This window comes from Muntiacus reevesi, chromosome 3, assembly GCF_963930625.1.
Source record: "Muntiacus reevesi chromosome 3, mMunRee1.1, whole genome shotgun sequence".
Taxonomy (NCBI): Eukaryota; Metazoa; Chordata; class Mammalia; order Artiodactyla; family Cervidae; genus Muntiacus; species Muntiacus reevesi.
Genome location: NC_089251.1, coordinates 5498846 through 5525657, shown reverse-complemented (window position 1 = coordinate 5525657; position 26812 = coordinate 5498846). Strand labels below are relative to the sequence as shown.

General features: G+C 59.5%; 2 protein-coding genes across 2 annotated transcripts in view; both read right to left on the bottom strand.

Moving 5' to 3' along the window:
* Positions 1-4636: 4636 nt before the first annotated feature.
* Positions 4637-5460, bottom strand: QRFP (pyroglutamylated RFamide peptide). Its single transcript, XM_065927109.1, has one exon. The coding sequence runs from the start codon at positions 5458-5460 to the stop codon at positions 5056-5058; it is 405 nt and encodes a 134-aa protein (XP_065783181.1). The 3' UTR covers positions 4637-5055.
* An 11047-nt stretch (positions 5461-16507) lies between these two features.
* Positions 16508-26812, bottom strand: part of FIBCD1 (fibrinogen C domain containing 1) — a 31223-nt gene continuing 20918 nt past the window's right edge. The window contains exons 5-7 of the mRNA XM_065927108.1: positions 20685-20781; positions 17285-17464; positions 16508-16767 (exon numbers count right to left, since the gene is read on the bottom strand). Of these exons, the coding sequence (XP_065783180.1) occupies positions 16508-16767; positions 17285-17464; positions 20685-20781 (537 nt within the window). The remainder of the gene's footprint in view (positions 16768-17284; positions 17465-20684; positions 20782-26812) is intronic.

Below are 26812 nucleotides of genomic sequence, written 5' to 3'. Positions count from 1 at the left end.
CCTTTTTGCATTTGAACTCACTTTCGGCCACTGTCATCAGTCCCCAAAGTGCCTTCCGTTCACTTGTGTTCAGCGCTCCGGGCGTCTTATTTCTTGGTGGACGAAGAAGAGCAGGGTGTGCTGGCTTGTGAGGGGATGGAGCCACTGGCCAGGGCCTCGGTGCAGCCTCTCCCATGGGGACCTCCCGAGGGGGTGCTGACGCGTCCTCAATCTCCATTTGACGCCAGCTGACAGCTTGGAAAGTGGACGTCGGGGAAGTGAGTAGCTGCCCCTGCTAATGATACTTACTAAGCCAGCAGGCCTGTCAGAGGACGCATGTCCCGTCCACCAGAGCCCAGTGAAGACACACAGTCCAGTGGAGCCTCTCTCCCAGAGACCTGGGCAGCGGGCTGTGCCACTCCATGGCAGGGGTGGTAGAAACGCCAGCCCGGGACGGAGTCGGTGGGACCCGCGGTGTGTGCTCGAGTGGCGTGGCCCCAGGCGGGACCAGGGAACAGCTCTCCTCGTCTCACGGAGGCAGAAACAGGCCCAGGCCGCAGGGTGGGTCAGTGGCAGAGCCATCACTGGACACCAGAGCTGCTGAGTCGGGGGCTTTTCCACGGGGAGCAGACTCTCCCTTTGAGGGACAGCTCTCAGTCTGAAAGAGGACGTGGGATTGCAGTGACAAGTCCCCGCTGATGGCTGCTTCCCCTGGGTCAGGCTGCATGGGTCCCAGACTCCTCACGGCAGCCCCGCAGACGGGGTGGGCTATCCCGTCTTCCCAGTGCCCACAGAGAGCTCATCCAGTCATGGCTCCCACGTGGCGAGACCAGGACAAGGCCTCGTGTACACGCCAGTCACTCTCGCAGCCACAGTGGCGTGAGACAGGGGTCTCAGAAGGCTCTTCTCCGAAGTAAGCATCTTCGATGAGTGTCAGGCGAGCTGAAGAAGCTTATTTGGGTCTCACCATTCTAGGTCAGTGGTCCTGAACCTCTTAGGTCACAGAACCCCTTGAGAACCTGGTGGGGACTGGATCTAGCCCCAGGAAGACCTATCTGTGTGCACACCACAACAGTGGTCAAAGGTCCGAGTCATGCCTTTGAGCTCCAGAACCAAGGAGTGGGCACCCAAGGGCCAGGCCCCAGAAGGCGGGCAGCTGCTGTTGACATGGTTACCTCAAAATGTATAAGCCTCCAGCCTCAAAAATTTTAAAACCTTTGAGATCCCTAGACTGAAATCAATCATCAAGAGGGGAACGGAATAGGTATGGGTGGTGTGTTTAGGCTGTGGAATGTGGCGGGGCACTGGGAGTGGGAGGGGACAGACTCGCCCCACTCCACGGTACACGGTGCCGGGCAGCCGTCAGACCCAGCATGGCAACGCTTAAACAGGCACGTGGTCGGGTGGAAGAGGTCAGAGGGGCGGGCAACACGGGGTGCGTGTCCTGGGTGGTGCCGGCTAATGGGTGCACCACTGGCTGGAAACTCATCCAACCACGCTTAGAATTGGGGTGCATTCCAGATGTGTGTTAGGTTGCAATGAACATTTTTTTTAGAATTACAGCTCACAGGGGAGTGCTTTTAGCTACTCTATGGATGCAGTCCGCATCACCGTGGAAAACCCTCATGCCTTTTTCAGAATTAACGAGGGAGGTTCTGTGACCGTCTTCATTTCACAGGTGAGAAAGCCGGGTTCAGAGATGTGCGATAGCTAGCCCGAGGTCACACAGCATGTGCCCACTTAATGCCTACTGTCCCGGACTCATCTGTTGGCAGTCCAGGTGGCCACAGCACGATCCGCAGCGATCGGGGCTCCAGGGCCAGGCTTGCCTCCCCCACTCCATCGTAAAAGAGGGGAAGTGAGAACTACAGCTCGCCCAGCCCTGTCGGCGTCAGGCACTCCTCAGCTGAGCGCTCTGGGGGGCCCATGTCGACCTGTCATCTTCATACAGAAGACGTTAGGTGGGACAAGACTGCCCAACCATGGTGTCCCCTGTCTTCGGTGCCAGCCCTCCTCCGTGGTCGCCCCCCATCTCGGGCCGGGGCCCCGACTGCCTGCCTGGACGGTGAAGGCCCCTGCCTGGGTCTGGGTCTCCCCTGGTGTGTGCCTTGCGGCATCTTTGGCCCTGGGGCACTGTTTGGGTGAGTTGACACCTCACTACAGCTGCTGCCTGATGGTCTGCTATTGCCCCCACCCCAACCTCTTTTTTTCTTGGACATTTTTATTAATATTTCAAAAATGCAAGAAAATACCGGCAAATATTCCCCATCCATTTTAAGAGCTAAATACTTGGAGATCTGTACACCAAGATGGAGCGTTTTTTTAATGTGTCTTGAATGCATAGCACGAGCGAATGCATCGGCTCCCAGGTGCCTGGGCCGGAGGACAGCACGGCCACAGCCGGTGGAGCCAGCCAGGCCGCTGGGGGAGCGTAATTGCCCTGCTTCCAAAGCAGATGTTTTCGAAGAGCCTCACCTTCACTAATCTGGGGAGTCATCTCCACCAAGGAGGGAGGGCTGTGTGGGGATGGCATGAGAGACCCCCAAACCTTTACAGAGCCGGGGGGTCGAGAGGTGTGGGGAGGTTAAGGAGGAAGGTTACCCAAACGCAGTGGGAGTGGATTTAACAGATCAACGCCCGTAGCAGTTTGATTGTTCTGATTTTCAGGTTTATTGAACTCAAATGTACAAGCAACTGGAGAGGACAGCTTTGTTGTTGATTTCTGTTTAATGATGAAAGCCTAATGACAGGTTATCCACTGTTTGAAGGCCCTCCCCCCCCCTTTATCTCGGATTTCTCCATCGAGGTTAACTTAATCCTACTAAATTAAAAGCCAGCCGGTGCATACCCACAGCGTGCATAAACACGTGCGGGAGTGTCTTCCCCCGCTCGGTGACCTCCAGGTTCTCAGCTCTCACCGTTCGTGACTGCGGGGGTGTCTCCTTTCGTCCTGAGAGCAGAAGCTGGCCCGAGCGCATGGCCCAGGGGACCTTGCTGCAGGGCGTCCCTCTGCCCTTGGTCTGCTGTGTTTCCCCTGGTGGGTCGCGAGCACATTCTCTGGCTTCTTTGTGTGTGTAAATGAGCTACAGGCTGGAGTACTTACTCCAGGATGCTGCCTCGCCTCCCCCGTATCAGAGTGGAAGTTAGCACGTGCTGGGGTGAGAGCCCAGGCTACGACCCCGCCTGCCTCCTCTGGCCACCCCGTGTTGTATGGCCTCTGCAGCGGAGCTGTCCTTGACTGGTTTCATGAGCTTTCCCTCCGTGGCTTCAGGGCCGAGTGTTCGCCTCTTTCACCCACAAAGACCACCTGCCCCCCATCAACCTGTCACATTAGCAGGAGGCCTCCCGGCTCCTCCCTCCCCCGCCAGTGGCAGAGGCCAAAGGGAACAAGGTGCCTCCCAGACTCCGCGTCACTGCTGGCCGCCATCACCACGGCCCTGAGCCCAGGACACGTGCTCCGAGCAGCTCGCTTCAGCATAAGGCGAAGCTCCGACTCCCGCGTCCCTGTCCCGCCCCACCATCTCATTTCTGCTCCCCAGTCAGCCCGCCTCTTCTTGTGGCTCAGATCTGTCACCCCTTAATGAAGTGACTTTCCAGGCTGTCGAGGATTGAGAGCTGCTACCGGGGAACCTGAGTCTCTAGTAGAACGGGAAAAACACTGTGAAATGCTCTTGAGGTGCCAAGCTGGGCCCAGGCCCAGTGTGGTTCTAAAAAGGCTAATAAGAATCTACCAATTAATTGTGACAGCTCAATGGGGAATTATTCAATTGTGAACAGGGGCAAGCCGCGGCTCACAAGGGAGGAGGGGCGGTGTTGCCATGGCAACATCGATACAGGCTCTGGTCCCGGCAGTTGCAGCCGGGGAGTGACGAGCGTCAGGCAGCCGGAGCTGACTAGGGTCGGGATGCAGGACTCAGCGGAGCTGCATTTGAAGGAGATGCTCCACCTCGCCCCAGGGCTGCCCAGCGCGGGCTTCCCTCGGGGCAGAGCAGTTGCTCTCAGAATTCACCTCGCTTGGAGAAGACCAGGGCAAGAGCTGTCTAGCGCAAGAGAAAAAATGCACCACCCGTGTGTCTTTCCCTGTACCTCTGACCACGGGTATTTCACCAACTGCCAATTAAGGGGATGCCGGGAGAGGCGTGTGGGGTACAGGCAACACGATTTCCATCTCCCCAAAGTCAAGGCAACTCGCAACTCGGGAAGTGAAGTTCCCAGGGCACAGAGGACCTGCAGGCAAGAGTCAGGCGGGCTTCCCGTCACAGTTTGCAGTCGCTACAACTTTTATTTCAAAAGACAACAATACATTCACATTCTGAACATTGGACACTCAACCTTGCTGCAGGAAAAAAAACAAACAAACGTATTCCTTCCTCATTCACCTCCCAGGAGCCTTCTCGACTTGGCAAACGCTGTACCACCGATGAGGACGGTTGTCAGAAGGGCTGGGCAGCGGGTTCCGAGTGGCATCGTAACACCGCAGCAAGGTTTGCTTGCCGGAGGGATGTTGTCTTAATGGGATGGAGAATAAGATTTTTTTTTTTTTTTTTTACCATTCTTAACTTTCAGAACTACACTCTGTACCCAGCGGAATGTGCTCACTCACAGTCGCACTTCTGATGTCAACCCCTGACATCCTGGCGGAGACTGTCAAAACTTCGGTTATCCCACAGAATCACTCAGGCCACCTACCTTTAAGCCAGAGCCAGCACAACCAGCTCTGCCCGTTCAGATACGTGGTCCGAGGGCATCCTTGGCTCCAGGCCCCCAGAGGAGGGGGCTGAAATAGAGCAGTCTGCTGGGGGTGGTGCCAGACGTGGTGTTTCTTGTTCCCTTGCTTTTCTGGTTTTTTGAGCTCCTTTTTGATACCATCCAGGGTTTTTTGCTTCAGCAAAGTTGGAAATCAAAAGTAAGCACCCACCTAACCAATCCTACTGCTATTATTCCTATTGTCACTCTTTATAAGAATACTCCAGACCTTCTCAGTGTCTTTGTCTTTGAGGCCAGAGGAGAAGCGCATGGAAATGGCAGGAATGGGGTCGGTTGGAGAGGGGCCCTTCCCAGGACGCACTGGCCCCTTCACCCCCGGCCAAAGCGGAAGCTGAAGCCCCCTTTCTTCCTGCTGTAGCCATTGAGCTCCTCAGCCAGGGTCCCCAACAGGCCCCCCGCCTTCTCGGCTTCCCCCAGGAGAAGGCCGGTGGCCTCGCTGCCGTCGTCCTGCCTCCTGAGACGCAGCTTGAAGCCGGCACGTGCCCTGCCTGCCGCCCACAGCTCCTTGGCCGTGACAAGCAAGGCACGCGGGTGTGGGGCTCTCAGCCACGCAGGGGGGCCCCACGGGAAGGGGTGTTCCCCCGCCAGGTCCGTCCAACTCATTTCACGTCCAGTGCCCCCCACGGCGTCCACGGGCTCCTGTGTGTCCAGCACCGGGAAGCAGGCACTCAGGGGCAGGAACAGGAGGTAGGGCAGGGAGTAAGGGCTCCGCATCTGGTCCAGAGGAGAGAGAGGAGGGGGTCACAGGCTGCACCCTAGGGCCACGCACAGCTGCCTGCATGCTTCCCGGGTTCCCAGGCTGCCATCAAAGGCGTAAGCTGGCGGCTCGGTTGAGCCCAGCCTGCAAGCAGCGTGAGGAAGTGTCACCACGTTGGGGGACCCGGCCTTTAATTTCTTAGCAGGTTCAGGAGCCAGCCGCGCCAATTAGGCTGGTTCTCCCTCTCCTGCAATCTTTTGACGGCCTTGGCAGCTTAGCACACTAATACCGCTGCCGCTGGGATGGCTTATAGGCGGCCCCGGGAGAGCTGAGCAAATTTGGGCTCATTCTTCCCTTATTATAATTATTGACTCCTGGGCCATATCATCTCAGAGCCATGGGGTAGAGTTAATAGCATCTACCCCTCTTTGTTTTCAACTCGATAATAAATGGGTCTGGTTAAGCTGTTTAGTGGGGATGCCCTGCTCATGTCTCTGACCTGGAAGCCAGTCGCTCCCGAAAGCAGGAAGCAGATCTGATGCCCAGCCTAACTCAGACGTCCTCCCGGAGAGGAGCGCTCGCCAGTCCCCACTGAGCACTGTCTGTGTACCTGAGTGACAGTGATGGCCCTCAGTCGTGTCCGACTCTTTGCGACCCCGTGGAATGTGTAGCCCGCCAGGCTCCTCTGTCCATGCACTTCTCCAGGCAAGAATACTGGAGTGGGTTGCTGTTTCCTTCTCCAACTGTGTAACCTGGCTGCTAGGTAAACCTTTGCCTGCACAGTTGTATTTTATCTTCATAGTAAACCTAACCTGAAGCCCTGTTAGTCCCTTTTTTTTTCCAGGCAAGAGAACTGTCACAAAGGCTAAGAGACTGTGCCCAGGCCCCACAGCTAGAAAGCAGAGGCCTGAGGGTTCCCGATTCTAATGGCCAGGGGGCTTCTTGCACTGTGGGCCAATTTAACCTTCCCCACCTGAGGCTGTCCTTGAGGGCCTCCCTAATTCCCTTTTACAGAGGAGGCAGGACTCCCAAACAGGTGACGGGCCCAAGGTCTGAGTTCCGTAAGTGACAAAGCTAGCTGCAAGCCCGGGTCTAATTGGGCCGGACGCGGGAATCGCTCCCCTACCCCGTGCACGGCGGTCCGTGGGGGACGCGAGACAGAAATAGGGCTTCCCCCCAGTGCCTCTGCCTTGGCAGTAATTGCTCGTTCCCTCACAAAGGAAGCCTTTTCGGTAACGACCACGGTGAGTGGGAGCTGGCTGCTCCTCCTCCGAGGAGAGCTGAGGCTGGAATACAGGGAGCGGGTTCTGGAGAAGACAGCCCAGGCCTCCCAGAGCTTTCCAGAAATGGCTCCCTTGAAGACATTTCAAAGTGTACTCAGCCCAAAAGCTTAAAAAAAAAAAAAAAAAAAAAAAAAATCATGTCCCCCCTCCTCTTCCCAAATCCAGCCCTCCTCTTACCCGCCTCGGGGAAGCCTCTCCATCAGCGTCTGGGTGGGGTGGGGGCTTTTCTCAAGAGGTTTCCTCCCCGCAGGAAGCGAGGCAGACAGCTTTGAGATAAAGGTGGGACTCCAGCTAGTAGATGAGTCTACCTGGAAATGGCCTCTGGGTCTCAAAAGCGGGGCGGGCAGTGCCTTCTCTCCTTCCCTTTGGGAGGACCATGGACCCCTTCAGGAATCCAGTGGGAGCTTGGGACACTCCACACCGAAAACTGGGCCCCAGCACAAGTTGGGGCTCAGGCCCTAACATCCAGGACTTGGCAGGAGAAGACAGAGGGAGACCCAGGGCCGAGCCCTGGAGGGCACCTGTGGTCAATCTCTGCCTGCTCTAGGCGGCAAGATGAGGTGCGGGTCTCCACCCTTGGGGCCTTCCCAGCCCTCTGGGTCCCCAGGGTTCCTAGCGCCGAGTGCCCAGCTCCCCACCTGCAGGAGGCCTGAGTGCGATTCCTGCCGGGGATGGAACGGCGGTACTCACGGTGCTGCGGGTCTGCTCCCACCTGGGCGGCTGGACCCGGGCTGGGCTGGGCAGAGCTGCTCTGGGTTCTCGTCCGGGAGGTGCAGCTCCTGGGCGCTCCCTGCTTTATATAGGCTCCCCACCCCACCCCGGGGGCCCGTGCCCTGAGTGCTCCTGATTGCTGTGCATTCCTGACCCTGGGATTCCATTGGGGACCTGGTGGTGAAGGATGGAACTGCGCGGACTGTGCTGATAAAAGACCCAACACAAACAGGATGTGGTTTGATGAGAGGCCAGATGGGGCTGCCCTTTGCGCAAAGGTGGCCTTGCTTGGAGGAGCCGGGGCGCCTCGTTCAGTGTGAGTCACAGGCATGGCCCTGGGGGCCCGCCCGGCCCGGAGGAACCCTAATGGTCCTGCCTTTGTTGGGTCTGCTTGCCGGGCCGGCACCTCCGCCCCCGGGGGACTCAGGAGGTCAGACGGCTTGAAGCCCGCCCCGGCCTGTCACATGGGCGAGGCGAGGCGCTGTGTTTGGTGCCACAGGTCACCTGCTCTGGAGCCTTACGTGGGGCATCAGTGCCAGGAGGCTGAGCTGGGCAGCAGGAGAGGGCATGCAGGGGGGCGAGACCAGCCCCTCTCTCAAGTCCACACCCCCTAAAACACTGAAGGTGTGCCTTTTTGCAGGGAGGCTCAGGCCCACCAGGCCCCACTGCCCGGCTCGTGGAGACGAGGCTGTGAGCCCAGTGTGCGGCTCGTCGAGTACTGGGTGAAGGTCACAGTCATGGGGGGTATGGCGTTCATCACTCCCCAGCCGCTCACTCCCTGGGAATTTCCCCCGTGAGCTCGGAGGCCCAGGTGGGGGCCTTCACGTGTGCTCACCTGCACCGCTTCCCCACAGCGGGGTACAGGGCTAGAGGGGGTGCACCATGGGCGCACGGGTCCCCGCGGGAGCCACCCTGGCCTCTCGGCATCTCGCTCACACATCAGGGCACTCACCCTGCGACTATTCACCGGAAAGTCGGGTGCGCCCCTCCGCCCATGTGTGAGCTCTGGGGCCTGCTCTGGGTGCGGGGCGGGGAGGGGGTGGGCTGCGGGCTAAGCCAGGGTGCGGGGCCCCTTGGGCAGCGTGTTCCTCAAGGCACCAGCCAAAGGGGCATGGCCGGCACCCAGCCCAGGGTCGTGCTCTCCTGTGGGCCCCCGCTGGCCTGTCCAGCAGCCCACAGACCCAGGAGCGTCCCTCCCCGTCGCCCCCCTCCGCCGTGCACCGCCAGTTTCCGGGGAGACCAGCAGGAGGTGCCCAGGACAGTGCCAGCCTCTGTGTCTCGCCCGGCCTAGATTTTCCAGAGCGCGCCAGGCGGCGAGGCTGCGGCTGCCCAGGGGGTCTGGGACAGCTGTTCAGGCCGGGCTGAGGACTGAGCCCAGCGGATTCCAGCTCCAGGGTCCTCACCCAGCTGACCTGTATCACCTTTGCCTGTGAGGTGCTGGTGTGCGTGAGTGTTCAGTCGCTTCAGTTGTGTCTGACTCTTTGCAGCCCACCAGGCTCCTCTGCATGGGATTCTCCAGGCAAGAAGACTGGAGTGGGTTGCCATTTCCTTCGGCAGGGAATCTTCCCAAACCAGGGATTGAACCCGTGTCTCCCGTGTCTCCTGCATTGCTGGTGGGTTCTTTTTTTTTTTTTTCCTTTATTTTTATTAGTTGGAGGCTAATTACTTCACAACATTGCAGTGGGTTTTGTCATACATTGACGTGAATCAGCCATGGATACTGGTGGGTTCTTTACCGCTGCGCCACTCATGTGCTAAGGAGAGGAGTGGGAATCACCCCACATGGGAACAGACGGCCTTCCCCACGCCCAGCGACCTGAGGAAGGGGCTAGAGTCTTTACTCCCCTCATGGTGACGGGATCGGGGAACAGAGGCGCCGAACTCAGAGCCGTGTCCTAGCGCTCCTGTCTCCAGCCCCATCTGTGGCAGGAACGAGGTCAAGAGCAGGCAGGCAGGCGGTGCGGGCTGCCTCCGGGCCCCTCGGAGGGTGTGCTCGGCCTGCTTGGTGAGGGCGAGGACTTTGCAGGCGGGCGCAGGCAGAGGGCACGCCATGTCGCGACTGGAGCAGAGGCAGAGGCAGGTGTGTGCGCGCGTGCACCTGTGAGCTGGGAGGTGCGCTGTCCTTTCGTCTCCCTGGTGAGTGCTGGCCGGCCGTGACACTAGGTGGGTGCTGGTTGACGACAGAGCGCTGCCTGCCGCGGGGTCACTGACTCGCTGTGGGGCCTTGAGCCAGATGCCTGCCCTCTGTGCCTCAGTTCCCATGGGCATCAAATGAGAAGGTGTGGTTCCCCAGCTGTACCCTGTGGAATTCCTCAGGGACGGCTGTGGACAGTGGGGACGGCAGAGGTGGGGGTGAACCCTGAGGGCCCCCCACCGCCAGGAGGAAAGTTCCACCTGACTATAAACACACGGGGCCCAAGACAATTCTGCTGTGAAAACAGCCCCCCGTGTGGTTCCCTCTTGGGCCGGGGGGCCCAGGGCTCGGAGAAGTGGCCACAGAAGGTCCCAAGTGTTGGCCGTGGACAAGGTAGGGGGCAAGACTGGGGGTGATCAGGAGTCCTCCACCCCAACCCTGGAGTAGGGGCACCTGGAACCAAGTCTGATGTCAGATTTGGTGCCAAACATCCCAACCCCAGGGGCTTGCCAGCGGCTCCCCCGGACACCTGGCCCAAAAGATTGGTTTCAAGTCCCTTCCCGGGCTCCTCAAAACCCCTGGACTTCCTCCAGGGAATGAGCCCCACTCCTGAGCAGGAGGGGGTAACAACTGTAACACGTGGGGGTGACTGTGACCCGTGGAGGTGAGAACTGTGACAGTCTGTAGCAGAGCGGGTGGGATCTGTCAGGGTCAGCTTCCAGAAGCAAGGACTTCCCCGGCACCCCCAAGGGAACGCGGGTGGCTGTGGGGGAGGGGGTCCCGGGGCCACCAGGCTCCCTGGGAAGCCGCCCCCGCGGAGTGGCGGGGCTGTGTCCCGGGATGTCCAAGCTGACCGGCGGCCTTTTCCCTGGCAGAACCTGCCAGGAACCTGCAGGGCGACACAGCCTGGCCGCGCTGAGCCCCGGCCCCTGACGCGGATCTCAGACGCCTCCCCCGCCCCGCCACCCTTCAGCCTCACGTGAGCCCCGAGGGCTGGGCTCCCCCCTGCTCAGCCACGAGCCAGCTGTGGCCTCGGGCGCGTCTCGCCACTGTCTGAACCTCCAACTCCTCCCCCAGCAGAGCCCACACCATGGGGAGGGGAGGGTGACCCCCAGGGGACAAGGCCGGTGGGGCCGGGGTGGAGGCTGCTGGCATCCAGGGGAGCCCGGACGGCGCCCTCTTCACAAGCATGGGCCTCCCAGGTCGGCACATCCCCCTCAGAGCTCCCGGGCATGCCAGCTGAACCCTCCCTGCCCTGGGGACTCCCTTACCATGTGGATTCTCCCCTGGGTAGCTTTAGTCACTCAGTCACGTCTGACTCTTAGAGACTTTATGAACTGGAGCCCACCAGGCTCCTCTGTCTGTGGGATTCTCCAGGCAGGAATACTGGAGTGGGTTGCCATTTCCTCCTGCAGGGGATCTTCCTAACCCAGGGATCAAACCTGGGTCTCCTGCATTGCAGACAGATTCCTTACCAACTGAGCTACCAAGGAAGCTCACTATTTGTGACTAAAATGCCAACACCGCTCATCAGCTCGGAGAGCCTCCGTGAGCCTGAGTCACCGGACCTCGGAATGGTGCTGTGTGCCGGGCCAGAGGAGTTGGGTTGGGTGGTGGAGCAGAAGGGTCCCCCTGGGGGGTGGGTGTGGCCGTGGGAAAGCAGGCGGCCATGATCACCTTGGTGACTTCCCGCAGCCTGGCTCAGGGGTCTGACCCCGTGGCATCCCCGTGGGCCTGATACGGAGCCGTCGCGGGCAGGACCACATGCCCGTTAGCAAGGACACTTTGTGCAGGGGACCAATGCTAAGGACGATCCAGGGAGCCTTGGGCCACAACATCCGTCTACACAGGCCAGCAGTGTAGACGCCCCAGCCGGGGGTCCCCTCGCAGGCCGGCCCGAGGCGGGAGACTGGTCACATTCACTTCCCCTGGCCCCCACCAGGTCCCCAATGCAGGCGCTTGATAAATACTGGATTTCATTACAGCAACTCGGGGGACTGCCGTGTCTTTAAGCTTCAAATTTGTTTTATGAATAAACAGTCATTAGGGACTGATTTTCTGAATGGGGCTTCCCAGGTGGCTCAGTGGTAAAGAAGTGTCATGTTAGTTGCTCAGTCACATCTTTGCGACCCCATGAACTGTAGCCTATCAGACTCTTCTGCCCATGGAATTCTCCAGGCAAGAATACTGGAGTGGATTGCCATTTTCTTCACCAGAGGATCTTCTCGACCCAGGGATCGAATCTTGGTCTCCTGCACTGTAGGTGGATTCTTTACCAGCTTAGCCGCCAGGGAAAGTGAAAGTGAAAGTGAAAATCGCTCAGTCCTGTCCTACTCTTTCCAACCCCATGGACCACACAGTCTGTGGAATTCTCCAGGCCAGAATACTGGAGTGGGTAGCCATTCCCTTCTCCAGGGGATCTTCCCATCCCAGGGATCGAACCCAGGTCTCTCGCATTGCAGGTGGGTTCTTTACCTGCTGAGCCACAAGGGAAGCCCAAGAATACTGGAGTGGGTAGCCTATCCCTTCTCCAGTGAATATTCCCAACCCAGGGATCGAACCCAGGTCTCTCGAATGGCGGGCGGATTCTTTTTCAGCTGAGCCACCAGGGAAGTGGTAAAGAATCCACTCGCCAATGCAGGAGACACAGGAGATCTGGGTTCGACCCTTGGGTCTGGAAGATCCCCAGGAGGAGAAAATGGCAACCCACGCCGGTATTCTTGCCTGGAGAATCCCAGGGACAGAGGAGCCTGGCGGGCTACAGTCCATGGGATCACAAAGAGTTGGACACGACTGAGCGCCTGAGCACAGGGACTGATTTTCTGAATGAAGAGTCTCAACTCAGGACTGCAGCCCGGCCACAAGAGAGACCCACTGGGACCGACTGGGACCCTGGGGACTGTGATGGGAAACAAGGGCTCAGGCTTAGCCCCGGGAGGTGCACTCTTGAGGGGGGAAGGCCTCCCATCCCCGACCCTGACGCCCAGGGTGCTGGCCAGGCATGGGGCCGGCTCTGCCCGGGGCCCTGTGTGGTTCCTGGGGGTACAGAGCTGTCTGGGGAACAGGGGTTGCCCGTGTCGAAACAGCCGCGCTGGGACGTGTGCACGAGGCGGTCCTGGCACCCTGGGGTGTCTGACCCACCCTGTGGGGCACTGAGCAGGCGGGAGGCAGAGGCCCGAGTCCGTCACCACGAGACTTTATTGGAGACGGGACCACACATGACGCCAAGTGCACACGGGCCCCACGAGCACCCATCCCGGGCCGGGCCTCGTCCCTCGTGTGGACAGTCGGGCAGCTTGTGGGCATGGCAGCAGGCGGACGTGGCCAGGTGAGAGCCCAGTGTACGCTGCTTGCCCCATCCCCACCGAGGTCCAACGTCAGCCCCCCGGGTCTGCCAAGTCCTCCCAGCTGCGTGGGCACTCAGGGTTTGGGGGCAGCCGCCTCCCTCCTCACAGATGAAGAAACAGGCCCTGGGGAGGCGCCGGCCGGCCGTCGGACCAAAGCCTCGTGTCCTTGTCTGCACGGCCCTGCCCGCTCCCGTGAGCGTGTCCGTCCTCAAACTCCACGTCAGGGCCCTGACCGCGGTCCCCCGACGGCGGCGCACACGGCGTCCCCACCTCCCTCCCCTCCTGCTGAAGTGCCCGCGGCCAGCGGGTCCTGTCGACGGACCTCACGAATCCTCTTAGCCCTGGGTGATGGGGCTCCCAGCTTCCGGGCCAGAGGTCTGCATGGATGAGGATGTGTGGCCCTGGGGGACCCGGAGGCAGTGGGTGCTGGGGTGTGTGGCTGTCACTTCTGCTCCAAGACCAACGTGACCAAACCTATTCACACGCGGCTACAGGGGGACATGCTACCTGAGAACGGCCCCCGGCTCCGTGCTCAACTCCTGCTGACCACGCTGAGGCCTTCAGGCTGGAAACCCAGGGCCCGTCCACCTCTGGACTCGGGGAGCTGGGGTGGCTGGCTGGGTGGCATCTCAGAGGTGGATCCAGAGTTTGAGTGGCAAGGATTGAGGCTGATCCCACAGAACCTACCTGTGCCTTTGGAAAGGGACTTTCGGAAGCAGGGAGGGTAAATGCCCCACCTGAGGGTCCCAGTGGAGAAAGCCCCCCCGCCCCCGCTTAGTTCTCTCCTCATCAGAGAAGGAAGGACAGCAGTGGGGGGCGTTGATCAGGCAGCGTGTTACAGCTGGGTCACAGGTAGCCCACCATCAAGCCATCGACTCCGTCATCGTGATGGTGGGCCAGCGTTCGGGCGCAGTGACCGTGGGTCCTGGGTGGCCCTTACACGCATCCGTCATCTCTCCGTCTCTCGTGCTGTTGTTACCCCTCCGGCTCCCCCAGCACCGCCTTCCTTCTGTGGTCACTCCCATCTCTGGTGACAGCCACGGGCACTGGAATCATGCTGCGGGCTCCTCCAAGCTGGGGTCCAGGCCTGCCTCACGCACCCCAGCCTCCTGGCCCTGGGAAGGGGTGCCCTTTAGGAAGGGGGGTGCACTGGCCTTGGCTGTCCTCACCACAACGGGCCGTGTGCCTGTTTAGCCAGCTTTTGGTACAGCCGTGTCCCTAGCAATGCCAAACCTGGGTTGCGGAGGGGCACCGGGGATCCCCAGCAGGAACGAACCAGTGTCTCCAGGTTGGTCCGACACTCCTAAAAGCCACCCTCGCCCGGCCCCTGACCAGGCCGAAGCTGTGGCTCGTCTGTTCCCGGGCCAAGCCCTGGCATGAGCGCCCCTGAGCCTTCTGACGCACACGCACATCTGTGAATCCATTAACATCACGCTCACCAGGAGCGTGTTTGATGACAGATCAGAAAGCGCTTGGCACTTTCTAAACAGTGGCTGGCACCGCGAGGCTGGCAGCAGAAGCTAGCTCTGGTCTGGAGCTGGAGGGGGGAGGGGGGTCCCCAGGATGAGGATGCAGGGTTCCACATGGCCTCTGCTCCTTGGCTGGGGGGGTCCCAGTGGCCGGGGGCAGGGGCGACTGGCTCTCTTGGTTTCTAGAGGATGGGCAAGGGGCCAGCAGAGGGGCCCGTGTGGTCGTCTTGCACACTTCAGCACACTGTCCCCACCCCGCCTGCACCTGGCACTCCTGTTACTGCCCTGGTGACTCTGGGCTGTCATCGCTGATTCCTTGGCTGTCTCTGATTCCAGCTGAGGGCCAGGAGAGCAGCAACTGGGTCTTGTCCAGAAAGTCAGACAAATGCCCAACAACCAGGTGGTGCTGGAGGGGACCCGCCAGGTCCCCTGGCACGTCAGAGGCCCTCGGGGCCTTTCCTGCTGTCCGTGGCCAACTCCGGTTTACTATTATTGAAGCACAGACCTTGGCAGGAGGGGAAGGGAGGGCTGGATCCCACACTCCCCCACTCGGCTGCCTTCAGTTGTCCTGGTTAGGAATCACTCCCAGCCCCTGCCTGAAGAGAGGGTCGCTGGGATACCCACCCTCTGGGCCGCTTTCCAGGCTGACCTCCTGACCCTCTCAGGTCCTGACAGGCGGAAACTCGGCAAAACAGCCCCGGCCTTGGTTCTGACACTAGGATCCCAAGGCTGGTTGAACAGGGGGCCACGGGCTGGAGTCCCAGCCCTGCCCCTCCTGGCCGCTGGCCTGGGGAACCTGCGGTTCTTGTTACAGAGGAGCAGTAACCGTGCACTGAGCGTTGAGAGAATTTGATGAGAAAGGTCTCTGAGTGCCCGGGAGGTGCTTCAGTCTCCCCCACTTGCCCAGTGACGCCCTCCCTTCCCCCTGACCCAAGGTGGCAACACCCACAGTCAGCAGCAGGGGGCAGCCTCTCCGCTGAGACAGCCGTGTTCAGGCTGACCGGGTACCAGCCACCAAACCCTCTGGGTCCAGCCGTCTCCGACCAGCCTGCTCCTCGGAGGACCTAGGATCCCAGAGTCCCTGCTTGGAAACTGGTGGTGGGGGTAGCACAGTCCTGCCAATGCCCCGAAAATCAAGAGGTCTTCACTGGCCCAGCACAGGTCCCGCATGTCCTACAGGCAGGAGGATGGGGTGGGGCCAGACTTCAGCTGCCCCCGGAAGGCAGGAGGATGGGCAGAGCAGCCAAGGGGACTGGGGGCCTCCCAGGCCTGGAAAGACATCGGGAATCAGGGTGGCTGGGTGGGTGGGTAGGGCACCAGGGAACGGATCTCAGCCACCTCGGGGTGTGAGTTCCTGAAGGCAGCTGCACCCCAGCCTGGCCTTGGGACGTGGAGGGATGTGGCCACCTAGCCCGCGGGCACAGGCAACCCTGAGCAACACCACTCCCCACTCCCTGGGAGGGAGGGGGCCCTCCAGGCGCCAGAGAAACTGAAGAGGGGTCTAGATGGTCAGAGGAGGCTGGCCTCGGGCCGACTAGAAATATCTGACCCTTCCCTCTGCCTGCTAGAAGGGCTCCAGGGGTGCCAGCTGCCCCTCCTCCACCGCCCATGACTCCAGATGTTTGCGCTGGCGAAGTGGAAGGGCTGCCAGGAGCACGTAGCCGACTCCTGGCCAAGGCCGAAGCAGACACGTGGCTCATGTAGCTGACGTCGGGGCAGGCAGAATTCGGGGTGGTCAGATTTGCCCCGCCCCCATCGGCAGGGGTGGGGACAGTGTAAAGGTGCTGTGTGAACTCACTCGTTCAGGGGGTGCTTCGGGTCGGGGTTGGCCTGGCCCACCCCATGGCGAGAGCAGGTCAGTCATGCACGGGCAGGCGGGCATCTGGGCAGGAGCGGAGTTGGGGTGGACGTGGTGACGGAGGGGCGGGGCGAGGGGCGTGGTGACGGCGGGGCGGGGCGGGGGAGGGGGCGTGGTGGGGCGGGGCGTGGCGACGGCGGGGGACGTGGCTACGGCGGGGCGGGGGAGAGGGGCGTGGTGGGGGCGGGGCGAGGCGAGAGCGGGGCGTGGTGGTGGCGGTGGGCGGGGCAGCAGGGATGCGGCAGGGCAGGAGCGCGCCGGTCTAGCGGTCCTCACGGACCGGCCGGATCTTCATCTCCGAGAACTTGAGTGAGTACTGCCAGCCAGTCCAGGAGGACCACTCGACGCCGTCGGCGTAGGAGGCGTGCGCGCCGCGCAGGTACTGCCCGTTGAGGTTGGACGTGTGGCAGTTGCGGTACCACCAGGCGCCGCGGTAGAAGGCGGCACAGTTGTTCTCTGAGTGGTCACTGTCGCGGTCCTTGGTGGTGAACTTCATGCCGCTGTGCTTCAGGAGGGAGTCCCCTGCGCAGGTGTACACAGGCGGTGTGTTCAGTGGGGCACAGGTGCGTGCACGCAGCTTCCCGTGCACGATGCACACACGTGAGCGCGCGCGCACCTGCCCCTTCGCACACCTTTGGTGCCCACAGGCAGCCCCAGTGCCGCCCTGAGGGTCCTGCCGGCTGTCCCCGCGGCCTCTCCCTCTTCCTAGACTTGTCACACACCCTTTTCAGGGTTTTCTTGCCCTGACCGGGAGAGGAGAAACCCAGCCCAGAGGCGATGGAGAGGCTCAGCAGAGCTCAAACTCCAGATGTCCTGCCTGATTCTTGGCTCCGAGCTCTTCGCTCATCTGCAAAATGGGTGGTTCTGTGGGAGAGGCCCTGCGAGCTTCATGGGGCTGGGATGAGGACCAGCTGGGGACTTGGTGGTGCTGATGAGCAGCCTTGATGCTGGCCCCTGGCCTGGAAAGACGTCCTTTGTCCGTCCAGGTGGGGAGGTGGCCCCAGCCCTTCTCCACCACCACTGCAGCCTGGACCCCTACCTGCCGTGCCCGAGTAGCCAGCCACGGTGAGCGGGTACCCGTCTTCCTCAGGGTCCACAGAGAACAGCCCCACGCCGAAGCTCCCATAGTGGGCGTAGGCTGTGCCATTGTCAAAGTCTTCTAGGTCCACGTGTAGCTCGTAGGCCGCCTGAGTGGTCAGGGCGTGGATCCTCTTGAGCCCTGAAATAGGGGAGAGAATGATGGGAGAAGTTGGGGGCTGAGGAAGTGACCTCCCTGGAGAGAACCAAGGGGACATGAGAGCTAAGCTGATGTGGTTGGTGACAGAAAGGAACAACAACTGCTAAGGGTGTCCTTTCAACCCCAGGCTACTTCCTTCTTCCTGCAGAGCTGTGTTTGGCAGGAAACAGGACTGACGGGTTTTCATGCTTTGTGTGTTTTGTATTTGCTTTAAATCAGACTGTGCTTTCCAAATGTTTTAAGCTGAAGGCTGGTAAAAGGCTGCAGGAGTCAAGAGGAGTCTGGAAAATCTGTTGGGTTGGGGGTGATAGTGCCTTAATCTTCTCTGACACTCTGGGCTCCGGTTAGATGGGATCTGGTCCTCACATGCACTCCCTGGCCTGACAGCCTTTGTACATGCTGTTCCCTCTGCCTGAGACACTTTTCCCTACTCTCCTCACCTGCTTTGATGTTGTTCTTTACTCGCTCAGTTGCGTCCAACTCTTTGCGACCCCATGAACTGTAGCCCATTAGGCGCCTCTGTCCATGGGGTTTCCCAGGCAAGAATATTGGGACAGGTTGCCATTTCCTTCTGCAGGGGATCTTCCTGACCCAAGGATCAAACCCACATTTCCTGCATTGGCAGGTGGATTCTTTACCGCTGAGCCACCAAGGAAGCCCCCTCACCTGGTTACTTTCTGTTCATTTTCAGATCTCACTTCCTCAGGAAGACTGCCTGCCCTCCTGTCGAAGTGGAGGACCTCTGCCAACCCAGGTGCCCCCTGTTGGTGTTTATCATTCTGATTCCACCTGCCTATTTCCATGTCGGGCTCCCCCCTCCCCCCGTGTGGAAGCTCCATGTGATCAGCATGACTGTCCCACTCGCTGTGGAACCCCAGCGTCTGAGGTGGGCCAGCACACAATAGGTGCTCAATAAACACTGGCCTAGTGGACGAGAGGCAGGAGACCATGCCTGGCTCCAGACACCCCTCAGCACGCCCTGTCCTACTTCCTTCCCCCACCACTGTCCCTCCCCTCCTGCGCTCTCCTGTGCCCACCCTGGGGTCTCATGCCAGGCCCTCCCTTTCCCCTTCCACCCCCCCCTCTCCGCCACTTGCACTCAAGGTGCTTCCCTGCCAGTTTGATTACCTCTTGATTAAGAGGGCTTTTAATTAAACGCCTTACAAGTTATTGGCACCAAGTGACATTTCATCAGCCTGTCCCTCCTGCCTTCCTTTCCTGCGTGGGTCAGCGTGTGGACGCCCCCAGGGTGGGAGGGAGGGCTATGTGGGCTCCTCCCCAATTAGCCCAGAGGGAAGACTCTGGTCTAGGTCCCGGGCAGAGGAAAAGGAACCATGACAAGAGCAAAAGCCGTCCAGACAGGCAGAACCTCCCTGCATCCACTGGCATCCATCACCGAGGACCCGGCTGCCGGAGCCCAGGGGCCTTGTCTCCTTGGGCTGGCGCCTCATAGCAAGCTGGGGCCCTCTCTGGGCCCCAGGCTGCACACCCGTGGAGTGAGGCCAGAGGGCTTCCCAAGCTGCAAAGGGCAGACCGTAGGCACCGCCGACAGAGGCCCCCACCCCCCAGACAGCACTTACAAATGCCAGGTGCTGCTATGAGCGTTTCACGTGGATTAATGAAGCCAGGGGGATTCGAGTGAGTCCGATTTAATTAAAGGGTCCCTGTACAGCTCTTAGAACACGCCTGGCCCACTGCACACATGATCCAGGTGTTTGCCACTGCTGTCGTGATCCATGAGACGACTGCTAGTATTATCCGTGTTTTATAGGTGAGGAGAATGAGGTGCCAAGAGGTGAAGTCACTGGCCCAGGTCACACAGCTGCTAAGTGCCAGACTTAGCCCAGACTGTGTGCATGCATTTAGTTCTTGCCCAGGACAGATGATCTGATCCAGGTGTAGGGCAAGAGGGAGCCCAGCCCCATGGGGATGGTGGAAGATTCCTTCCCCCACCCCCGAGTGGGCCCCATGGACCCCCATTAGGACACCACTCTGCCGGGATAAGCAGAGTTCCACTCCTTAATGAGCCAGCCCAGTGCCTACGGGGGCCCCGGAGCAGGTGTCCTGAGGGAGGGGCCAGGGTCTCCCTTCTCTCTACCCTTCCTCCCCTCAAGGCCCCCTTCCCTCCTGCCTCCACCTCCCTCATCTTTACCCTCTAGGTTTCTCCAGTCCTTGTCGATCCACCAGGATGCTCACAACCCCCACTTCCCTGGGCCCCTGGGGTGATTGGAGTTCCATCCCCACCATCCATCAGAGTTCGGATCACAGAGCATGAGGAGGAAGATGCGGAAACATACTCAGACCCCCATCGTCACCCCAGTGAACTTCCAGGTGGATTAAAGAGCTGAACCTACCACCGAACACTGAAAAGGCATTTTAAAAATAGACATTTTTATGACACTGGGAGAGAAAAACAGGGCCTAAAACTCAGAAGATATGAAGGAAAAGACTAGCGCAATCAACTACATAAAAAAAAAGTTAAAACTCCTAGGAAATAAGCAATAATGTTACCAAAAAAGAGATGCTGAAAGACAAATGACTGGGAGTAACTATGTATCAGGGGTATCTGACAAAGAATCAATAACCTTAATATATAAAGAGCTCTCATAACTCAATAGGAAAAGACAAAACACTCGATGAAAAGGTGGCAGGGGAATGTGGAAAAGCAGAGGCAGGCCACATCACAGGGCAGTTGAGGCATGGTCTCCCGTTGGCATTCTCATTGAGGCTCCCTGCCTGCCAGGAGCTTCTCAAGGTCCCGCTTAGATGCTTTTCCTGCACTCAATGGCTGCCAACAGATTTCAGTTAAGATGCCAGGAGTGGCAGGGGCACCAGTGCTGCTCTGGGGGGTGGGTGCTGACCCTCAAGGGCAAGGGGAGCGTGAGGGTCATCCTGGTCTTCCAGCACCTGCATAGGCCACAGCTGCCTGACCCGGGACAGCAACCACATCCCAGGGCGCCCCCAGCAGGACAAGGACACATCCTCGAGGGACCCACCCGGCGAGTGCCCCACCCTGGGCTTCCTGCTCCTAGAGCACATTCCACGGGATGCACAGGTCCCCTTTCCACGCAGAACCTGGGAGCTGACCTGGGCACGGGGGGGTCACGGAGACCTGGCTGGCATCCACGTGAGGAGGGGGCTCGTGTGTGACCGCGTGCATTGCACAGGGAGAGGGTGGGCCAGGCGTCAGGCGGGGTCTCACCTAGCCAGTGCTCCCCCGTGAGCTTGCCGAAGCCGTCGCGGTACGCCTCCCAGCCTCGGAAGAAGTTTACGGAGCCGTCCTCCCGTCGCTGAAACACCTGAGAGCGAATGAGAATGGAGAGCTGGCCCCAGACTTCCCAGGACCCCACATGCGTCCCACTGTCCCTCACCTGCCCACTTGGGGAGCACAGGGCCTGAGCCTCATATCTCTCAACAGCTCTCATTGGGACCCGGACCTGGGAGGCTCATGGTATTCTGAGGCGGGGGAACTGACCAAATGCCCCCAGGCCCTGAAATGCCCCCTCAAGGAGGAACCGGGGTGGACTGGGGTGCAGTGGAGAAAAACAGACTTCCAGACCCACTCTTCTGCCTCACTGTGTGACCCTGGACTGGTCCCATCCCTGCAGGGACCTCAGTTTCCCCACTGGTCAAATAATAAGGGGCTGAACAAAGGTCCCTGTACCTTTTCCTAGGTCCAAAACAAAACTGAACAAAAACCCATTCTTGATTTTTTAAAGCCCAACAACACACACACACACACACACACACACACACACACACACACACACACGGTGTCCCTGGTGGCCCAGATGACAAAGAATCTGCCTGCAATGCAGGAGACCCGGGTTTGATTCCTGGGTTGGGAAGATTCCCTGGAGGAGGGCACAGCAACCCACTCCAGCATTCTTGCCTGGAGAATCCCATGGACAGTGGAGCCTGATGGGCTACAGTCTGTGGGGTTGCAGAGTCGGGCACGACCGAGTGACTGACGCTGCACTTAATACACACACACCCCGGCTTGGCTGGGTCTCTCAATACACCCCTGCTACATTCATGCACATCCCCACCAACCCTATTAAAAAACCCCTGGTAGGGGATCGGCAGGGGGCCCTGGGAAAGCAGAGCCCGGGCCACCTCTCAGGGGAGCACCAGGAGTCTGCAGCCAGCCGCCGGCCGCCTCTGTTCTTCATTTTAATAACATTCTTGATTTGGGAGTCCGGAATCCCATCGGTTAAATTGCTTTGAAATAAGTAGCACGCTGGTCCAGGCCAGAGCTGCCTTGAGTATTTACAGGATCCGCTGACAATCCTGTTCCCCCGCTTGCCGCCCCCCGCCCCCCCTCCGCCCCCAAGCCTTTCTGTCTAACAAGCCTTTTTCTTGCTCATTTGCAGAGGCAGCACTCGCCCCCACCGCCTCCATCTGTGCCCGCGTCTGAGGTGTTAGAGGTTTGGCCGCGGCACCAGCAGAGCCGCCCGATCCATTACTAAGCAGCCCGACTTCAGCCGCCCGGAACCGCCCTGTGCGGCGTCTGCCTGCAGCTCCAGGTCTGTCCGCGGGGCACCGTCCATCACCGCGGCCGCTCGGGCAGCTCTGACGTCAGGTGGCGGGAGGGGAGGGAGGCGACACCTTTTTCCTTTGCTTGGCTACCTTCAACCCGGCCTGGCCCTGACACGTGAAAGCCCTCAGTAGGGACGCGAGCAGAAGTAAATTCGATCAGGCTCGGAGATCAGAGAGCCGGTGGAGAGCGGGTATTGATGGCTGCAGATTGGGACCCTGAGCACGTGCCCTTTGAAAGGCCTAATCCTGGCAGAAGCTCAGACACTCCCCCGAGAAGGCCTCGGACAGCAGAGTCTGTTTCTGCAGGAAAAACAGGGCTGGAGGTGGGGGGTGGTGGGAGGGCTGCAGGGGCGGAGGAGAGGGGCAGGGGCGGGGAGGACAGTGGTTCCCAATCTGGGCTCTAGAGCTTGGGTTCTGCCACTTACAGTGCCAGCCAGTGATGACGCCTCTCTGAGCCTCAGTTTCCTCATCTGTAAAATGGGGATCTCGGCATCAACACCACCCCACCACCCTCACCCCCCGGCCCTTGCCCATTGGCTGTAGATAGCTCAGATGGTTTTAAAAAAAACTGCCTGCAATGTAGGAGACCTGGGTTCAATCCCTGGGTCGGGAAGATCCCCTGGAGAAGGGAATGACAACCCACTCCTATATTCTTGCCTGGAGAATTCCATGCAACCAAAGGGTTGTGAAGGGTTGCAGTCCTAACACTTTAACTTTCACCCACAGACAGTCAGCTCAGGGCCTGGCACATAGGCAGTGGTCAGCCCATACCAGCCGAGGAGACCCACAGCCCCAGGACACAGGCCACCAGGTCCTCCTCCCTTCTCTCGCAGCCCTGGCCCTAGGCCACATTGCTCCCAGACTTGGGCGTGTCTCCTCCAGAACTGCCCAGGGGGGCTGTCCCAAGTCTATTCCCCCAAATGTCCCACTGAGAACATCCGTGTCAGGAACCAGCTGGGGAATCCAAGTAAGGGCTCTTAGGGCAGGGGAACACGGGGTGATGCCTGGTTGAGGGGATTCCCCACCCAGGTGGGAAGCAGGGCAGATCAGAGGAATAGCGGATGGCCAGAGGGCCTGGCTTCTGGGAGGGGATCCAGGGTGACTACGGAGCAAGGGCCCGTCCTGGCCCCCGCAAGACCCAACATGTGGGCCAGGAGCATCATTCCTGCCCCCGAGGCCACGCTTGCCTCACCTACCGCTCAGCCGGCCTCCCAGACCTCAGGGAGGAATAAATCACAGAGTAGTTGGTATCATTATTGCCATCGCTGTTGTTTTTCCTGTTCCCGCCATTATGAAGTGGAAAGTGGGCGTGTCACGCTTGCAGGCACAGGCAGGACATAAACCCTAGCCACTGGGACAGGCAGGCCGGCTTGGGTTGAGAGCTGACCACAGCCGACGCTCAGGCTAAGTTCTCCTTGTCCGGTGCACACACTTCCTTACCCCTACTCTGGGAGCCCAGTTCTGGGTCCCCTGACCTGCCCCGCTTTCCATTCCAGGAGACAGAAGCTCGGACACTGGCCAGAAGTCAGACAGCTATGACTGGGCAGTCTGACTCGCCCCTCACTCCGTAGCCTGAGGCCGTGCTGGGTACCCGGAAGTCCGGTCTCACCACCCACGTCCACGTGCTCATTTGCCACCCACCAGGGGCGTCCCAAACCTGCCCCCTTGTCTCCTTGCCAGGCCTCTCAGGCCGAGAGCTGATTTCTCAGCATCCCCCTGTCTTCAGCCCTCCTTTCCTGCTACTTTTCCAGGCTGGATGCCAGTAGCAGGCAGGGCCCCGGCTATGGCTCGGTCTGGGTGAATGATCAGAGGTGGTGAGCACATTCAAGGCCACGGGGGCCTCCCGGCCTCTCTCCTCCACCTGGGAAGCACGTGCCGTCGCTGAGACCAGCAGACGTCTTGACAATTTGGCTCCAATCCGCCACAGCTCAGAGGGCAGAGCATCGTTTGCCAACACGGGCGCTCTTCCGAGTGGTAACAAACCGTGACCGACCCCTTCCGGGGCTGAGACACAGCCCTGCTGCAGTTCCAAAGAAGCGGCTTTTAGACTCTCGGACTGTGACCCAGGGAAATGCAGTTGACATCCTGACGTGCGTACTCACAGCTTTTTGTATCTGAAACAAAAGCTTTCCGAAATGATAGTTGTCCTTCAGATAGATGGGCGTTAATATTTTCCATTCTGTTATTCTGTTCTACTCCACTCCACTTTTTTAACAAAAAAACAAAAAACATGTTGCTCACAACCCATTAAATTGATTTCTCCACTAGCCAATGGATCACGACCCGCAGTTTGAAGTTGCCAGCCTTTGCCGTGGGCTGTCTTGATCCCGTAGCTCCGACACTGGGTGACCGAGCACGCTGGGCAGTGGCTGGAATCTCAGACTCAAAAGCCCGCATCTTGAGCTGACCACAGCATGCCTTGTGTCCCAGGTGGGCATAGGCCACAGGTCATCCGCAGGTCCCCCCAGGCTCCCAGGAGTGTTTTCTCTGACGCGGGGTTCAGGGTGAACTGCAGTTGTGGCTTGAGATTTCTGGAAACCAGCTGGGCTTTGGGAACACTGGAGGGCCGGATGTCACCCACCAGAAGACCTTCAATTACAGAGCAAGGATCAGCCAGACAAGAAGATACAAAGAAGGAAGCAAGGGACTTCCCTGGTCCAGTGGTTAAGACTCCACGCTTTCACTGCCAAAGGCCTGGGTTCAATCCCTGGTTGGGGAACTCAGATCCCACAGGCTGCTCAGTGTAGCAGGGGGAAAAAAAAAAAAAGATCTCTTGGAACTTCCCTGGTGGTCCAGTGGCTAAGACTCAGCGTTCCCAATGCAGTGGGCCCGGGTTTGATTCCTGGTCAGGGAACTAGATCCCCATGCTGCAACTAAAAGGTCCCACATGCTTCAAGTAAGATCTGGCACAGCCAAATGAAAAAAAGAGGGGAGACAAGTAAAGGATTGAGGCGTCCACCTCCCCCTCCTCCATCCCGGCCATGGAACAGGAGTCTCCATTTAGGCAAAAATGGTGGGGGTAAGGTGGGGAAACAAACTATGAATTTTAGGGCTAAAATATCCACTGGCCCAGCTCTTGGGGCCTCTCCCTCGGGTTCCGGCTGCAAAGTGATTGATGGAGAAACGCTTCCGCGGCCTCCTGGGCAGATGCCACGAGTGGGCAGACAGACGGGCGCGTTTTTTTTGCTGCGGATTTTCAGAAGCCAGCCGCCTGCCGCCCAGCGTCTTCCAAGTGCCGCTCAGGGAGGCTTTGCCAAGGGAGCGCTGGGCCCACATGGTCCTGCAGATGGTGCCCGGAGGTTTCAAAGGAAGGAGCCGCTGCATTTGGGCGGCGGGAGCTGGTGGGGGAGCAGCAGAGCGGCCGACTGTCCCGTGTGTCAGACAGGCTCCTGGGGCCTGTCTCGCGCTCCACAGGTTCAGTGTCCTCTGGGCCTTTTCCTCCCATGGGCCCCAGCTGATCGCATTAGCCACGCTGCCCAGAGCGTGGAGACCTGAGAGTCAGGGCCTGGCTCTGCGGTCACCCAGTGCCTTCAAGGATGATCTCAGTCCCCACCACAACCCAGGAGGGAGGGATTCATGCTCCCATTTGACAGATGAGAAGACTAAGGTCTGGAGAGGTGGGGAGACCTCTGCGGGGTAGGAGTGCCTCAAGGCAGGGGCCCGCTGAAACCTGAAGTCAGGAGACTGACACAAAAACTGCGGTGGCCCAGGGGTGCCCCTTGGCTGAGGGGTACCCCTGGGCCTGTGAGTCCCCTGTCTCTCCCTCATAGCTGTGCTGAGCGGGTCCCAGGAAACGCACTGGGCTGGCACCCAGGACATTCAAGTTCTATCCAGACTCCACCCTAGGGCATGCGACCATCTGAGTCTTGGTTTCTCTCTTCTGCAAAATGATAGGGTTGCTCCTGCAGACCCCGTGTGGTGTGCCTGGACTCCTGGACTCGCGGCGGTGTGGGGGGGGGGGGGGGGGACTCTGACCCTCAGAGAGCTCACAGCCCCAGGAGAGATGGATGCACAAGCCAGCAGCCTCAGGGCTGAGCAGCTCCCAATCTGAGGTGTTCTTTTGATCTTCGTGCCTCAGTTTTCTCATCTGTAAAATGAGAATTATAACAGCTCCAACCCACCAGCATACGGTGACATGGTTAAATGGGCTGGTTGATAACACAGCATTCCATCAGGGTCACGCTTGTTGTTACATTTGTCCAGAGCTCAGAGGAGGATGAGCCACCTGCTGGGATGGTTGGGAGGGTGCGTTCCTAGAGGGCTTTCTGAAGGAGGAGGTGTGCAGGTGAACTGCAGATTGAGCAGGGTCTTGGCAGGTGGTCAGAGGAGCTGAGGCACAAGAGACAGACACAGGGTGGGTCCAAATGCTATGAGGTGGTGGTGGTGGGTGGCGGGGGGGGGGGGTGTCTGCCATCATCGAAGGGTCCCCAGGAGGCAGCATCTGAGATTTTTCCTCGACTCTGATGAAGCTGCTGTGGAAACCAATTACAGGCGGAACTGTGTTGGTTGCGCTCCACCAGCCTTCCCAGGCCTCCTGAGCAGGCGGTTCTGGGAGGAGGGGTGGCAGGCTATGGCAGAGGCGGATTCTTGTCTCTAAAGAACAAAGAACTTAGACGTGGAACAAACGCAGCCCTTCAAAGCCGGCCCCCGGGGACGCTCTGCCGGCTCTCCCAGGAGGCGGTTATTCCTCCAGTCCTCTCTGGACACCTCTGGGCAGCAGCTCCCAGCGCCTGGGCTTGCTGGCAAGAGCACAGTTGCTGGAATAAGGCCGAACTGAGTTCAAATCCTGGC

Excerpts from the sequence above, each read along its gene's own strand:
- QRFP (XM_065927109.1), bottom strand. The coding sequence starts at position 5,460 with ATGCGGAGCCCTTACTCCCTGCCCTACCTCCTGTTCCTGCCCCTGAGT.